Source organism: Drosophila melanogaster, chromosome 2R (genome assembly GCF_000001215.4).
Source record: "Drosophila melanogaster chromosome 2R".
Taxonomy (NCBI): Eukaryota; Metazoa; Arthropoda; class Insecta; order Diptera; family Drosophilidae; genus Drosophila; species Drosophila melanogaster.
In genome coordinates this window covers 23402796-23420091 of record NT_033778.4, presented here as the reverse complement: position 1 = coordinate 23420091, position 17296 = coordinate 23402796, and the positions used below count along the sequence as shown (strand labels likewise).

General features: G+C 43.2%; 2 protein-coding genes across 4 annotated transcripts, besides 1 other annotated feature; one reads left to right on the top strand and one right to left on the bottom strand.

Annotated features, from left to right (window-relative positions):
* Positions 1 to 407: 407 nt before the first annotated feature.
* Positions 408 to 7772, top strand: CG9812 (uncharacterized protein). Of its 3 annotated transcripts, NM_166604.3 has the most exon segments (7): positions 408 to 618; positions 797 to 865; positions 5092 to 5260; positions 5327 to 5595; positions 6299 to 6559; positions 6959 to 7078; positions 7298 to 7772. In NM_166604.3, coding segments are annotated over 6 exon segments (999 nt in total). In that variant the 5' UTR covers positions 408 to 618; positions 797 to 805; the 3' UTR covers positions 7418 to 7772.
* On the bottom strand, positions 2854 to 4153 carry CG30411 (uncharacterized protein). The gene is made up of 2 exons (NM_166605.2): positions 3794 to 4153; positions 2854 to 3730 (listed from the first exon to the last, which is right to left on the bottom strand). Exons 1-2 carry the CDS (start codon positions 4022 to 4024, stop codon positions 3536 to 3538), a joined length of 426 nt encoding a protein of 141 aa, NP_726325.1. The 5' UTR covers positions 4025 to 4153; the 3' UTR covers positions 2854 to 3535.
* A 4637-nt stretch (positions 7773 to 12409) lies between the features above and the next one.
* Positions 12410 to 17296: part of a mobile genetic element that runs on past the window's edge.

Here is a 17296-nt window from a genome sequence, read left to right as displayed (position 1 = left end):
TTATATTAGTATTCGCTTTCTAATTTATGCATTTTGTAAGAATTTCGCCAACTCATTAGCTGTGTAAGGTAATACAGGTGAATAAATGTTAAAGATCACTCAGAAGTTTCAGGCCGTTCTGTTCCTCTCTTCTGATGCCCAATTCACAGCTCAGACAACTGACCACAAAATAGCCCGTCATGTCTGAGTTGTTGCCAAATTCTCGCCGAGTTGTTTGAACAGGTGCTGGCCAAGTGCTAATAGGTCGTCGAAACAAAGTATCCGAAAATCTTGCATCATCATCATTGCAGCGTCCAGAGTTCCCTGAGTTCCAAAGATAATGGCATATAGTATGCATGGGAGGAGGCAGCAGCCAGAACCCTGCGCCCAGCTCCTATATAAATAGACCCACCATACTCGATTGCGACACATTTCCAGTTTAGCCAGGCATTACAAGCACCAGAAATTTCCCACTCCCCGCGGCAGAATTCAAGTTTAAGCCCGGCTCAAGCCACTCGACCACTCAGTTCACAGCGGAATCGCGTCGCGTCAACAACGTACAGCTCAGACTCAAACTCAGACTCAGACTCGCGAAGTGAAATAATTTAAAACAATAACAACGAAAAGCGTCTAGGAAAGGTAAAGGCAGAAGCCGAGCATTGTTAATTAATCAACTCAGTTGAGTTAGCATGTGAAAGCCGCACAATTATGCTTGACCGCTCCCTGCTGAAATGCGAGGAAGAATTCCCGTCGACGCGACTCGCATACAAATCGGAGTAGAGTAGAACTGATTCCGATTTCGGATTTTGTCTTCCAGGTGCGCAGTATGTTCGTCTTACTCGGAGCACTCTGTCTGCTGCAGACGGCTAGCTTGGTGCCGGCACAGGTGAGTCCCGAAATTAATTAAGCCTCTCACCGTTCGAGGTGGCATGCCACATGCCACCTGCCACATGCCACCGAAACCAATAGCGAACTGCAGTCCATTGTTGGCCAAGTGCGGTTCGAAGTTAAGGTAATCAACTGGCAGCCAGTCGGTTATCGGGTGATCAAGTTCCTGAATATGCAACCAGTTTACTCACAAATATTCCATTACTCAGACTGTGAATTCATTAACTCAATTAATAGTTCAATCGATGAATTGCACATATTTCAGGGATCTTTTTAATGCAATCACCCTAGATTGTTTTCCATTACGAACTATAAGAAGATACGGATAAATTTTAGTGGTCTCTAGATATATTTATGTTTAATTCTCAGTAATTTCTCGAAAACGAAACCATTTTCTCTGTTGACTATTGTCACAAGCTTGATTTGCGAAAGTGAAGCACTGAAAATGTGATTTTTCCGCGTATTGAGAATGCCTGCGTCCCATTTTCTAGCTTTTAACGAGATTCGACTCGAAATGTGAGTCCGCATCAGAGACAGAATGAGAATCAAAATCGCTGTCCATCAGGGCCACAGTGCGAAAATCAATGCCGTTTTCAATTTTGTTTTGCGATTCCGCTGTCGCAATTGGAAGGGAAAAGGTTAAAGTGCAACTTTCGGTTTTGGCGCGAACTTTGCCACATTGCCTAAAACGTTGCACAATGTCCGTCGTCCGGCAATTAAGAATTTTTAGTGCGCGATTCCGCCTCTAATTGCGGGCCAAGGCGAAAACGCTCGCTGGGTTTTCTTAACTGCCTGGAATACCGCCAATTACACGGTGTACTCAAAAACTCGACTCAACACCACTCGCTTATCATTAATATCGGCCTCACGAGTCGCGACCAACTACTAAGCAACATTTTAATAACCACGACTACTGCTGACCAAGTGATTCCCGTTTTAGTGGCCACCTTGAACTTTGTTAGCGGCCCGTGGTAACTAATATCAAAATAATTGCATTTTTCACCACTCATTACTCATACGCAGTGTTGCACACGAGGGTTGTTAAATAGCGTCGGTATTTCATGGTAATTAAAGGCTTAAGGCGATAATATCATGTTCAATGGTTTCTATTTCATTAGTTTGTGAGCCCATTGAACAGGTGTAATCGAAAACATATAGGATTCGTGTTTAAATGCCTGTGCTAAACTCACTTGATTTAGTTTTGCTAAAATGTTGCTCGTTTTTCAGTGTTTATTTTTTCTGACCAAAGGAATTTTCACACCTCATGGCTGAAAATAATATTTCTTTCTTCTCCACTTCTCTTTGTTTGAGATTTTTTTTTCTGGCCAAAAAGTTTATTTCTATTTGCGGCCCGAGAGCTACAAGAATTTAGATTTTAATCAACGCATGCATGAAATTTGCATTTGCCAGCTAAGTGGAAAGTGGAAAACCCCAGAAAAGTGTTGTTTATTTTCTGCGCGGGTCGTGGGAATCGAAATTAAGAGCACACGTAAAAAGTCCTGAGAAGGGTTTTTTTCCGGCCAGCCAGCGAAGGATACAATTCGAGGCGGCCTTTCCATGGAATTCATGCAAATTACTGGCCATTCATACCATTTCGCAGATTCCACGAAGAAATCCTTTCACTGCCTACTTTATCTTTATGCGGTTCATGACCCGAGCTTATGAATTTTGGGCAATCTTTAATCTACCAACCGCTGGAACTCAATTACTGTCAACTTGAATTAGCCGAACACAATTGCGGTGTTTTTTACTGCCCATTGCGATTTTTTGTCCGATGGATGGATGGTCTGCAAATAAGAGTTTAGAGTGTTTCACAAAATGATTTGAAAGCAAACAAAAGATATGCATGCACACACATACGATTAATTTACATTTGTTGTATACGGAACAATAAAACATATCAATTATTGGTTTGATTTACCCACATATTTCACAACACACATTCGCTAACAGCAGAAATTTTACAACTCATGTTTTACAATTCATGTTTTGTTTTGAGCGAAAGTTTATTATGATGTCCGACTTGTTAGACTTATTACATTTTAATTAAATAAATTCAAGCTCGTGCATCTGGCTGCAATGGAAAAATGAACTTATTAAGGCTGAAATGCACTGAAAGGCAAAAAAAAAGGCAAATAATGCCCGCAGCTTACAGGTTTTCACACAGTTACAAACTTACTACACATTTCCATAAGATTATAAAAACCCGACAGCCTTTAAGCGACATCCAAACTTCACAACCCCTGGCAACTTTTAACTTTAAATGTTATTACGTTGTTCAGTGCACAGTTACAAAGTTTTCAGTCCACGGGGCAGATAAAAACCTATCATTACTATAGCGACCGTGTGTCTTGGGTAATAAACACAATCTGAAGATGTCGATTTCACTCCAGATAGCATTGAATATAAATATAGAGGTGGGCGTGGGAAGTTCAGGGCTACAGATGTTTCGTTTGTACTTCAAATAGTGCTATCTATAAACATAAAGGAATTTATTCTATGCGTGAAATATTTGAAATTTGTTTACTTAAAATATATACTAATTTAAGCTTATATATGTGCTTTTTGTATCTCAAAGATACAACCCATTTTCCTATGTGCTTTCCTTGGCTTGCACAGCTGAAAGCTCCGTACACTAATTGATATTTACAACAATGGGTCAGACAGCCTACAGGTCCACTCCATAGATGGACACCTCGAGATGAGCCGCTCGCTCCGGCTGCCCCTCGGAGTCCCGAAGTCGCCGGCAGCGGAGGACCACAAACTGCTGGCCAATGCCGCCAGACGTGAGCACCGCCTCCGCTTCATCGGCGCCTAGATCTTCGACATGCACACCCGTAATCCGGTAGTTATCGCTGGCTTTCTGCCGGAGATTCCCAAGGAGATTAAGCAATTTGCCAGCCAAGTGGCTAGCTGTAAGTCTCACCTGCAAGCCGTAGGCCACATCTCGGCCGGGGCTACCCGGCGTCAGGTAAACATCTTCGGTGTGCAGCACGCTGGCGTATTTGTTGACATGACCCCAGGTGACCGAGGCGGCGTTGCCGAGCAGCACCTGCCCAGGTAGCAAACAGAGCAGCACCACCAGCCACACCAGCCGCATCGGAAACATCCCGAACATCGCTGGCAACCATTCCCACTCCCACGCCCTTGTCAACATGGCGACATGTGTCTGCCCTCACTGCTCCTCACGCTCCTTTCGGACTCGTTTGATGATGATTCGCTGCTGTCTGCTGGCTGGCCACCACCTACGCCTCCTCCTCCAGTCGGCGTGTGAAACTCAAATGAGCTGCCGTCGGAGGTTAAATATTGTCGTTGTGTCTGCCTGGAAAAACTCTTATCGGCGGCAGGTGTGGAAGGCTCTCCCACTCCCACTCCCACTGGCTCTCTCTATTGGCCAGGGCCATTCACTATTGTCACACTTCTGGCACACTATCAAAAGTGGGGTATATCAGACTGCTAAGCCAATATGCCAGCATACTTGAAAAATAACACATTATGTTTTGCAGTTGTAGTTACACCTTGGTATTCATTGCTGATGATAAAATTCACAATCTGAATTGATAAATATATTTGTAGAGTAGTATATTTTGTATATAAACTAGAGATAGGGAGTTCATAGTTCTCCATAGCACTAAGTTAACTACGCAGCACACATTTGTTTGCTACCTGTTAACTGTCACAATTATTGATAACTTCGTTGGAGTCCGCTCGCTGTGCTCATTACTATTATCCAGCACTCGCTCAAATTTTCGTTATCAGTGAATCGGTGTTTTGTAGCTAAGTGTAATGACAGCTTATCTGTAGTTCTGTACAGCCTAGTTCTTGTTGCTCTGCGATGACGGGCAAACGAGCTGTGCAAATGTTTATCAACGTTTCGGAACTGTCTAAATATGTATCTGCGCTGCAGAACTTGCGACCTTCACCGATTTGAACCGCTGAGAAATTCCGCTTAAATTGATTAACACAGAGAAACACACGAAATGTTTGCAAACTCGGTTAAGCACAAAGGGCACAAAGGGTGTTTGCCCGCTCTTCCGGGCCAGTAAAAGTTGGGCCACAACTTTGCAACTAACTATTAGTGAAAAGGCTGGGCGGACAAAACATCTTGGGCCGAAATGTGGCCGTGGGGCGAAACGCGAAGGTCGTGGGCAACTTTGAATAGCATTAAGTATACGCAACGTGGCCATAACTTTGTGCTAAAGCTCTCGCATTTTCAACCCGCAGCTGTTTACTTTCCGCGATGGCAAGGTGGGCGTGAACTTCGCAGGATATCACGCAGATGCGGGACTCGGCGGACTCCTTACGGGCAACTCTGCCCACGGCGGACTCAGCGCCTCGGCCGGAACACCTTGGGGCTCCCGGGCAGCCGCCGGTCTGGGCGGCAATCTGGATGGTGGGTCCTGCACCTAATTGATTCGATTTATATGCCAGATAACCCACTCCTCCTCCTCCTCCGCAGGACGCACAGCCGGCGTGGGATACGCCGCCGCCCAGGCCAATCCCTCGGTGGGAGCCAGTGCGCTTCTGGGCGGCAGCGCCGGTGAACATGGTTATATCGGAGCCGAGGCGCACAGTCCTGGTCGCACTGTGATCTCCTCCTCGCAGCACTCAGTCCAGCCGGCATATCCTGCTGATCCTGTGCCCGTCTCACCCACCACCGGCCCCGTCGTCACCAGCCACATCCAAAAGGTCAAGCCGCCCAAGAAGTACTCGCTGATCAACCAAGATGTAAGTAGTCAAAAGGCTTAGCGAATATTTCTTTTAACTTTTATATATATATTACGGATTATAAAGAGTTCCAATCTTTATTACTCATATCCATAACATTCCAAAACGTATCTTTCATAAAATTAGGACCGTGCCTAGTCGAGCTAAATAAGTATACCTTTTGTAAAATAATTGTTCGTCATTAGGGTAGTAAAGGTGTATTATATACTAATTATAATGTGACTGCAAGCTAGCATTTTGTTAGAGTTCCTCTTGTTTTCCAATCCACCCATCAATATATCAGGAAAAGTTATGGTGAACCGACCAGCTTTCGTTTCATTCCCGAGATAAGTTTAACAACAAGTTTAGAGGTATGGTTATCGAAATTTCAGCAAGATGTTTACAGCACTTCCGAAAGTATTAAAAGTGTTTTGCTCGAAAGTTTTTTTGCGCATCCTTTCGAGTCGAAAAGTGCTTGAAGGATTTCCCACAAAATGAAAGCTGCATCATTTCGCTCGTAAGCGATGTTAGTAAAGTTAAAGAGGGAATTCGCTGCTGAACGGTGCTTTTCAATTGCGAAATTCCTGGCTATAAATCGCCGACTAGTGTTTAACTAGGGCCTGCGGTTAAATATTGATCAACGCCCTCGTGTTGGCCAGGCAACAACATCAACAGCAAGCAATCAATCCAATCCAACAAAATCCACCCGCCATTGATGTTTTAGCCGGACCGCAGCGAAATCATTGAAAGTCATGTTAAAGCGGCCGCAGATGCCGATGCGGTGGATAACCACCTGCTGCCCCGCCCATCGGCCACGCCCACCTCGCTGATAATTGTCAAGCGACAACGTGCACATGCAAAGCGACAACGACAGCGACAACGTGTCGTATACGTGATGCAGCAGCAGCAGCAGCAGCAGCAGCAGGAGGAGCAGCAAATTCCGGATGAGGAAGCCCAAAAGGACGAGCCGCAGTCGACCGTTGAGGTAAAACCAAATGCGGTGCGGACATAGATACACAGATACAGAAACAGATACGGATACAGATACACCGGCACACAGATACCCACACACACACACAGGCGCACACAGGCACACACAGGCACACACACTTTGGCACTCTTAAATGCAAACAAATTGTTTGGCTTTTTGGTGGAGCTGGATGCCGAAACTTTCGCTTTGTGGCAGTAATTTTATTTGAAAACATTTGCGGACACTGCGGGCGATGGTGGGGGAGGGGTCAGCTGCTACCCAGCATTATGATTTCCGTGAAATATATTTTAATACAATTTTCATTTATCACCCCCCGTCGTTCACCTGCTGCACGTCCTGTTCTCGTCCTTTGCAAGTAATTCCCCCAACTCACGAACCTTCCTCCATTCGCAGGCAAGGAGCGAGGCCAAGGTGGTCCAGGCCCACAAGTACAAGTCCGTCCAGCGACCCCAGGCCGTGAACAATCGCTTCCTGGCGCCCCAGGCCCAATGACCCGTGGGCCTGGCCCTCGATGTAAGTATGAAATCGCTAAGGATATACGCAGATTATCCTGGTTTCCAGGTAAATTCTACAGCACAAACAAGCTATCTTTAGTTGAAAAACATGTTTAAGTGTAAATCGGTTTCTCACTAATAACATAACATAACAATTAAAGCGGTTGAGTACTTTATAGTTTAGTTTTCAGTTAAGAAGGATACTTCCGATTAATAATATTGTACTTCCCCTCCTTAGATTCCCATTGGCATCCTGCGCTCCCTGCAGCAATCCTTGGGCGCCCTGGGCGGTGGCGGTCAGCAGCCAGCAGCTGCAGCTGCAGTTGCAGGTGCTCAGGCCAATGCGCACAACCACTAGAGATATAATTTCGAGATTCGTACGACCTCTGAAGCATCAAAGATACAGGAGGAATTAATAAAGCATCTGCACACTGGACAGAATAAATTCGATTGAGCAGAGATACATAACAGTATGATTTGCCATTAGTCATTACCCAAAATCAAGCTACGAGCTGAGAAAGCAAATTATTTGCTGACAACAGTGAATACACATATCCAAGGAATGTACCAATTCAATAAAAGTTAAATTTCATTATGACAAATTAAGTAAGGTGCAAACCTCTAAAAAATTCACTTACATTGCTAGTCTACACATAACTTGTTTGATTGCCAATAAATATGATTTTTTTTTTCACTTAGCTGATGTGTACTGTATAACTAATTGATTGTGTTGAAAGCTGTCACTCTTTATACTCTCAACATTGATTTTGAAATGCAAAATGAGTTCGCTTTTGGATTGTTTTTCCTAGAAAATGTTAATTTCGTTCTTTGCTGAGGCCGAGCAATTTACTTCCGGCTTATCCGTCAATTATAACGTTGGTCAGAGCACTCAACTCCTGGTTGTCTAGTGTTTACTTGGTGATTAACCGACGAGAATGGAATTCAAATCTTTCCTGCTTGGTTGGTCGGCGATTAAAAGGGTCATGACTGGCGCCATTAAATCAAGTGCCGCAACATAATGCAGGCAAATGAATCGAAAAGGGGAACCACCGCATTTCGCAGCCAGGAAATGTGGAAATTCGCTGGAAAGGCACAGGGACCTGCTGTTTATTTAGGAAATGTATGAGTATGTGAAAGATCCAGACCCCAGACAAGATATGGCACACACACACACACACTAAGTGTGGGGCAGCAAAATATTTCACACTCTGCAACCGCAGGCACTCGGCTGCCCCAAATTTAGATGGCGTGTGGGGCACAAAGTGTGTGGCTCGCACCTAAACGAATGCACGACACTATATGTTCTATAGTAGTTTGCATTGTGTGAGTGTGCTTAAATACTCGACGGGCTTTTATGCTCTTAACCCTCGAAAAGTCATCACTTTAAGGGGCAGGGCGTCGGTCATGGGGGTCAGTTTGTTTAGGTTTCGGCCGGTGGTTTAGTTGCTGCCATTTAAATTTCTTAATTACTGCCTGGCCGAGAATTTATTGGCCGTTAGTCGCTGTACTAGGGCCCTCATAATGCCCATCCGATGGTGGCCACATGAGTGTGCAACAGGCTCGTCCTGGAGTCGCCTGCATTTTGAGCTCTGGCTGTGAGCTGAGCTGTGTGAACAGGACACGTTAAATTAAATGAAAACAGGAGGAAACAAGCCATTGTTGCTGTTCATAAAACATGAATGAGAATTTTTAATATCTCGGCTTTTTCCGGATTAGACAAAGCCTATTGGGATGGACTTCAATTTGGGTTTCAAAAGCTGTTCCTCTAGGCAGAGCGCATTAAAGGCTAATCAGAAATTGTTTCAGTGGGCTTCTCAAAGAACTGAACATAATTTCCAAGTCGCAGGAATGACGCAACATCAAATAAAGTGTATTATCACTATTAATTTTCTTAAAGTTTCTTGGACTTCTTCTACTTTTGGACAGCTTTTAAAGCTTTACTTTACAATGCTAATTTGCCAAAAGCAGCAAGCGTGAATACATAAATTTTTTAGCTGAATCCACCTGAAAACCGTATTTCCAATTAGCTCGTGAATCACTTTAATCATAAGTAATATCCTTGCCAACTTTGCAGCAGCACGAGCCAGGAAGCAACGCACATAACTTAAATTTCTTTAAAAGCCAAAATGCCCCCCGGATATATGGCCTATAATGTTATGCATATAGACACACATAGTTGGTTTTTTATGTGTGGTGGCCCAAAATCAACAGGACGTTTTCTGCGATTTTCGCTGCTCTTTTTTTTCCAAGGACCCCGAAGAAACGGAGCGTTGAAAAACCAAGAGCCCGGGGTCAAAGGCGTCCGAAATCGAGCTCGACTCGGGTTGGTCGCGGTTGCCTCATTAAATTTAACGCACGTGCCGCACAAATTATGTTTACCCCCACACACATACACACACACACACCGGCTGGCCGAGGTACATTTAAACATTTTCCTAATTTAGAGTTCGGCACAAAGAAAAGCGTTAGTGGAGAATTGAAAAGGTTCTTTTGTATTTTATTTTGTCTACAATTTACGTGGGCCACCAGAACGAATGAATAGGTGGCAGGTTAAATCATTCAACAAATGTGCTCGCCCACACACACACACACACACACACAGACGTACTGGGAAACCGCACACACTTGTGCTTATTAAGTTGCCTTTTGAGCGCCCAAAGGTAGGCAACATAAAATTTGTGTAATTTGCCGTCGAGACGAGGACCGCACTCCAAATTGAGCTGTGAGCTTTAAGTTGCAAGGGAATCGAATTTCCCAGCCATATGGATTCATTCTTTATTTCGCCACTCTGCTTAATTAGAGAGAATCAATTTGCCTTTTCATATGGTTGGATTTTGTTACCTCGACTAAAGACCATATTTAATTGAAGGTAAATGAATCATTTTCAATTGAATAAAGATATAATACAATCGAATTTACTGCAATGGAATTCATTTATATTTGGCATACTTTCCGGGCAAGGAAACGCTTCTCGTCTTGTTTACAATTAGTTATTTCCGTAATCATCTTAAAAATAAACTTGGCTATGCACATTAGGAGTAGATTGAACGAGATTGGAAGTTGAAAGCCATGAGGAAATCGTTGCCGGGACAACGGTGCGTATGCTTGCTATTCAGCTCAATCGCCAGGTAACTAACTGCGGCAGCTATAAATATTCAGTGGCCCGGTTTACGCAGATCGAGTGCATAACTGCCAGAGCATAAATATTCATAAATCCAACAGGACCTTGTGCGCCAGCTCCAAAATGGAAGCAATACCGAACTTTGAGTCGCCGCTTTTGATTAAAGTTTCCCCTAACCTAAGCGGCAAAACTGGCAAGCAAACGTGGCAGCCAAGTTCATACAAGTACATTGTACATGGCAGCCAAATATGCGCTGTCTGCATTATTAATGAGTTGACTCCATTTAATTGAAGCAATGTGATTGCGGCCATTGCGACAGCTGGCGAATGGCGGTGGCTCCGTAGGCGTGTCCTGATCCAAACGGGCTGAACACCTGTCCTTTCTGGGCATATGCAAATTCGGCTTGCCACGTGCTGTGCGGGCATAGGATCCTCCGCCTCCGCCTCCTCCTCCGCCTCTGCTCTCCGCGGAAGTCGACACCGAGCTACAAATGTCAACATTCAGTTGTAAGCGCGAGTTATATCCTGGGGATGTATGTATGTGGTCCCACCGCAAAGCAAAATAATTAAACTTTCAGGCAGAGAAATGGGAATTTAAACTGCAGCGAATAAAGGAATTTCATTACATTAACATTATATTCGCTGAAAAGGTAAGTAAGTAAGCATAGACTGTTTCTATCAATATTCATGCATAGAAAATGATATAGAATTCTTACACCATTTGATTTGATTTCAGGAAATACCATTTCTAATTTACTTCAAATGCCATTTAAAAATTTTGAGGTATGCAAGAAATTCTTGCACAATACATATATTTAACTTTCAGCGTTACAACTTTAGAACTATTTTAGAGTGTAACCTTCACTTGCAAGCTCATTTAAGGGTATTGCCCCCTTCGATATTCATCGCCCAAGGCACTTTAAATATTTTATGTTCAAACGTAAATAACCCAAACTAAAGGGTGTTCTGGGAACCTGTATTTCCCTGAATGAGAGGTGGGGTTTAGCCCAATGTACAGCCCAATAATTCGTGGCGGTAACTGAAAGTCGTAAACCTCTTGAGCTCAAGTTAATCGCAAGTTCTGAGAACTCTGTCAACAGGTCCTGGCTGCAAACAGGTGCTTCCTTTGCTCCCTGTGATTGAAATGGCATTTAATGTGCCATATTTTCATTGGAATATTGTATTGAATGCTGTGTTCAAAAGCAGCCGATGAAAATTAGGGAGAGCCTCGCGATAAACCGCAAAACCAAACCACAAAATCCCTGCGGGCGCAAAAGACAGTGATTTAAATCGGAGCCGAATAATTTAAGGCTGCGGCCACCGAAACGATTGAATTGCAACAGCTTTTGCTGAGAAAATAAACTCTGGACTCGAGTTACGCTGAAAAACGCGCCGAAATCGTGGGGCAAAAAGTGTTTCCGTTTCCGTTGTGCAATGCCTTTCGGTAATAAAATCATAAATCCCCAGGGCGAAAAGTGGGTGGCAGCAGGTGGAGCAAAAGGAGCTGCCGAAAATGCGGAGTTCGGGTCAGGAAGCGGAAGTAATGTTGGCCCGTCTTGGACTTAACCTTTGTCTTCGCCGCTTTTTGTGCGCGTGGCTGCGAGGATTCGCGGCCATGAATGATTGCAGTTTAAACTCGGAGACTCGGAGCTCGCTGTAACACTTTCGCGGAGTTTTCCTTGTGGAAGCCTCATTTATGATGCTCCTTTCGGACTGGCAACATTTTTATAGCTGCAACGGCGGCATAATTAATTTCATTTTACGGCGGGGCGAGTTGGCAAAAATGCATAAAGTCAATTAACTGAAAAGGCAGCCGGCGAGAAAACAAGGCTCCTGGCTATCAGCTGCTGGCAAATCCTGGGAAGGAAAAGCTCCGCAGGAGTAGCGAGGCGAAATGATGAGCTTGTAGTGGCTTAACAGGGCATGCCGTAAATATCTCAACGGGTCAACTCGGTGCCGGGCACAAAATCTCTGTTTCCTCGGCCAGAGAAGTCCATTATCCGAATGATAACTTGCGTACTTCGAGTTTGCAGAGGCTGCCAAGCGAAGCTAATGAAATCCAATTGGAGCGAATGGTTTCCTGGACAATGGCAAAATTCTATTGCAATACGGATTTAGTTTAACAATTCTTTTAATTACGCGCAGTTAAGGTAGATTTACGCATTCCTTGAGTTGTTGGCATTTTAATTGCCACTACGCAAATTATTATAAACGACCAAAACTATATACATGTAAGATTGTTTATTATTATTGTTTATTATTAATTTAATTATTAGTTTAATTCTAAATGCGGTAATTATATAAAGTATTCTTAGTTTGTGACCGAACGACTGCTGCTGAGAACTCGACTGACTGCAACGCTGACTTCCACTCCACTGCTGCCTTGCGATCGTTCCTTCGATGACTGATTGTCGATAACTTCGATTTCCGACAATCATGTTGCTGCTCAACAGCGCTGCCAACCGGGTTGTTGCCAGCCTTCAGCCTTACTCCATGTTACATTCGGCCCTCCTGATCATCATCATCCGACCCGGATGACAATAGGTCTGCATTTTCGGCTATGTGCTTCCACAACTTCATGTTGTCACAGCTGGTGGATGTGACATTGGGTCCTTCGACGTTTGCTGCTTTTTTAACGTCATATCTGCCATTGTCTTTGACCCCTGTGACTTCGTATGGACCTAAATACCCGCTTGCCATCTTGCGGCCAGCTACAAATTGGGTCCTTTTAATTGCAACCAGATCACCTGCTTTGTATTTGTATTCAGCTCGGCGCTTTTTGTCGTAATTGCGCTTGTAGTCCTTCTGCGCCTGCTCGATGTTGCGTTTTACCAGCTGTCTCATCTCATAGCGGTCCTCGTTGAATTGACAGACCACTTCTTCTTGGAGCAGTTCCAGTAACCGATCCTCAACTCGGGTGTACATCTTGGTGCCAAACATGACCTCAAATGGTGACAGCTTCAGTGATGAATGCACGTGACAGTTGATCGCCTTTTGTACCTCAGGCACATATTTGTACCACTTCGACGGTTCGTCTGAAGACAGCTTTGATATTATTGCCAAAATTAAACGATTTACTCGTTCTATCTGGCCGTTGCCTCTGGCCACTCCAGTAGTTGTGCAGACGTGTTCCACGTTATGGCTGCTCATAAATTGTTCGAACGCACCACTCGTAAAGGCCGTTCCTTTGTCGCTAACAATTCGCTTAGGGAAACCAAAAATGTTTGACCAGTCGGTCAGCCTCTTGACCACTTCTTCCTGTCCGGTTGATTTGGTTGGGAATAACCAGACAAACTTTGAAAACGCATCGACTGTTGCCAGAATGTATTTATACTGTTTGGCCGATGAATCCATTGGCCCCAAATGATCGATGTGTAGTGTGTGCAACGGTGCGTCTCCTTTATCTATGCAATTTAGATATCCCTCCTGCTTTCCCAACTTTTTGCTGTGGATGATACATTTTATACAGTTAGAAATTAGCTTTTTTACCTTGTATTCCAAATGAGGAATAAAAAATTGCTGCTGTATGCTATGCATCGTCTTTTGCAACGACAAATGGCCAACTTCATGTGCGCTTTGAATCACCTCCCTCTCCATTAGTGCAGGGACAACCAGTAGTTCATTGCCATTGACCATACTATACAACAGGCCACCTTTTAGCTTGTAGGGTTGGAATAGACGATCTTTTAGAATTTCCAGGATTGCTCTAATTGAATCATCGTTCTGCTGCGACTTTTTAATACGTGCTGTCAACTCGGATGTTATCATCATGCATGCTTGGGGATGGCGGCTTAAAAAATCAACGTGTCTCATTCTTTCTCCTGCACGATGTTCGGGTTGAAAATTAAAATCCTGCATATAGAGAATCCATGGGCCAACTTCTCTTGGGACATCTGCTTTTTTTGTTGTCTGTTTAAATGCGACACAGTCCGTGACGAGCTTGAAAGGGACTCCCAATAAATAGTGTCTGAACTTTTTCAGAGCTAAGTATGCGGCTTTTACTTCAAGGTAGTAACTATGACGATTTGATTCGGCTTTTGTAGTTTTTCTGCTCCAAAAGCAGACTGGGTGAAAACTGCCTTCGAACTTCTGCAATAAAACGGCTCCTAACCCGTCCTTAGAGGCATCTGTATGAAGTTCGGTTTCTGCTTCTCGTGAGTAGATCCTCAATACTGGTTCGTTTACCAGAATCTCTTTCAGCTTATTCACCGACTGCTGCTCTACTGGTCCAATGTTGAAAATGGCATCTTTTTTTAATAGGTCCGTCAGTGGTCTCGCAATTTGGGCGTATCCAGGTATGAATTTTCTGAAGAATCCTGTGAGACCCAGAAATCCTTGGACGGCTTTTACATTCTGAGGTGTTCCAAAGGAATTCACTGCTGATGTTTTCTCTTTTCCAGGGCATATTTGTCCACCTTCGATAATATGTCCCAGGAAATGAATTCGCCTCTGCATAAAGTTGCACTTCTTCCATTTTATTTTTAGACCAAATTCTGCAGCTCTCTTAAGTACCATTTCCGTCTTTTCCATGCATTCTTCTGGGGTAGCGGCATATACAATTATGTCATCCATATATAGCTGCATTATATTGGAATTGATTAGTTCTTGAAAAATAAATTGAACGAACCGTATAAACGCTGCTGGGGAATTCTTAAAACCAAAGGGCGCTTTGTTAAACTCGAATAAGCCTTCTCGGGTAACAAATGCTGTGTACGGCTTGCTGGCTTCTTCTACGGCCACATGAAAAAATCCGTTCTGTAAGTCCATGGTTGTAAACCATTTGGCACTCTGCAGTTTTTCAAGCACCTCCTCCATTATGGGTACCGGAAAACAATCCATCAGAACCATGGTGTTCAATTTTCTATAGTCCACGCAAACGCGTAGGGTCCCATCCTTTTTCTTGACAACGACTATGCGACTGGCAACATTTGATGTAGATTTACGGACGATTGACTGCTCGACCCATTCCTCTACCTGCTTCTTTACAGCTATAGCTTCTTCTTCAGATAGTCGGGTGTGTCCATGGCGAAAGGGTTTAATCACGCCATCAGGAATAATTTTGAGTTCGACTGGACATTGCTTTATCTGCTTGGGTGGTGTTTCGTATGTTCTCTCTATCATGCGTTCAACGTCTTCTCGGTATTGTGGTGCAACTGTAAAAGAAGATTCTTCACAAATATTAAACATTTGGGAATACTCAACCGCTTGTTTTTTATCTGCTTCCGGGTCAAGAAAAGTATAGCCTTCTGCACTACAGATAAGACGAAACTTGCTGATAAAATCGTGTCCCACTATTCCATCGCAACTGAATTTAGAATCGTGGACGACTAAAACGTTGTGGCTTGCTTCCACCTGGTCGGTCTTGATTAATGCTCTGAAGCATCCAATCGGCTGTGTTGAGGCATTTCCCAAACCTCGCAATACTGTTGCAGTGCGGTTTAAATCAACATCTTTCATCTTCTTGAATATAGCTTCTTTAATTATGGTCACATCTGATCCTGTGTCCACCAGACAGTTGATGATAATCCCATTTATGATTACTGGCTTTGTTCGTGCACTATCAACGTGAATGCGCATGCTGTTTACTTTTTCCGGACACTTGCTTGAGATATGGCCCTCTTGATTACAGCTGAAACATTTGGTAGGAAGTGTACAATCCTTTCGTTTGTGTTCCCTCGAACCACAGTTGAAGCAGTGATCTGCTTTTACACCTTGTGTAATTTGCTTTGGTTTTGGTTGAATATTCGGCTTGTCAACAATATTCAGACTCTCGTAGATTTCGAATTCTTGCTTTAATTCCTTAAGAGTTTTACAACGGAGCATAGCACCCTTATACTCCTTTTTAATGTCGAGGCCGTTTACGATATGAGTTATCAAAGCAACTGTTTCAACTTCACCTAAGGCTGCTATTTTCTTCATTTGTAACAAATAGTCGTGTAGAGTTTCCTCCCTCTTCTTCTTCCTGTCTTGCAACTTTTTGTGAATAACGGCGCTATTATAGCTGCCTGAAAATTCTTCAATTAGTAACTCTTTGAGTTCAGTGTATCCACTGACACATTCAGATTCTAAGAAAAGTTCTGCTGATCCAATCATCTTACTTCTGGCTTGAACATATTTTTGTTTCTCCGAAAGTTCATATGCCTCGGCATTTTTCTCAAAAATTTCAAACCATTTTTTAATAGGAATTGATTTGCCATCACAGTCACTTACAACTTTTTCAAATTTTTCTGCAGCGATAATTACTTGCCCCTCTTGTTTAGATTTTGCCAACATGCTCTGGGTTAGAGTATTCATCATTTGTTCAAATTTCTCTTCGACTTTAGCACTAGCGTCTTTATTCTGCTTCTCTGCCTCTGCTTCTCCTACAGGCGCCAACTTTTGATCTTCTTCGTTCATTTTTTCTTTTCTGCTTTCGTCCTCGCTTTCGTTCTCTAGAATTGCTTGTATTTGGTCGGTGTTAAGTTTTTTATTTGTAGGTGGTGTACGTGTGAACATTCCGCGACAAGGCACTAACACCAGCAAACAACGACAATGTTCTAACGGCGCGACGGTAGTCGATTTTGCAGACGGCGCCACCGGTTAAAAGACAAATTTTGATTTTCGTTAGAAACGAATTTCACCACCTTTGCAATTTAATTGTTTTAAATTCCACAACAGCAAAACGACTTGAGTCTGTATGAGTTCAATCGATTTTTTCAACTTTCAATGCAGTAGACGTAGCCATAACTTTACAACTTTAAAGACTAAATCCACGCACACGACAATTTCAACTTTATCAGTTCTCTCTAGCAGCTTTCCCGACTTTTACCGACTTGTGTTCAAACAAAATCTGTACAACTGATTTTTCCAACTTTAAATGCAATAGATATAGCCACAACTTTACAACTTTTAAAGACTATACCCACGCACACAACAATGTCTTTTTTCTTTAAACAACTGCACCTTCATATAACCGATTTAGGACTGGACGAGCCCCCATGTAAGATTGTTTATTATTATTGTTTATTATTAATTTAATTATTAGTTTAATTCTAAATGCGGTAATTATATAAAGTATTCTTAGTTTGTGACCGAACGACTGCTGCTGAGAACTCGACTGACTGCAACGCTGACTTCC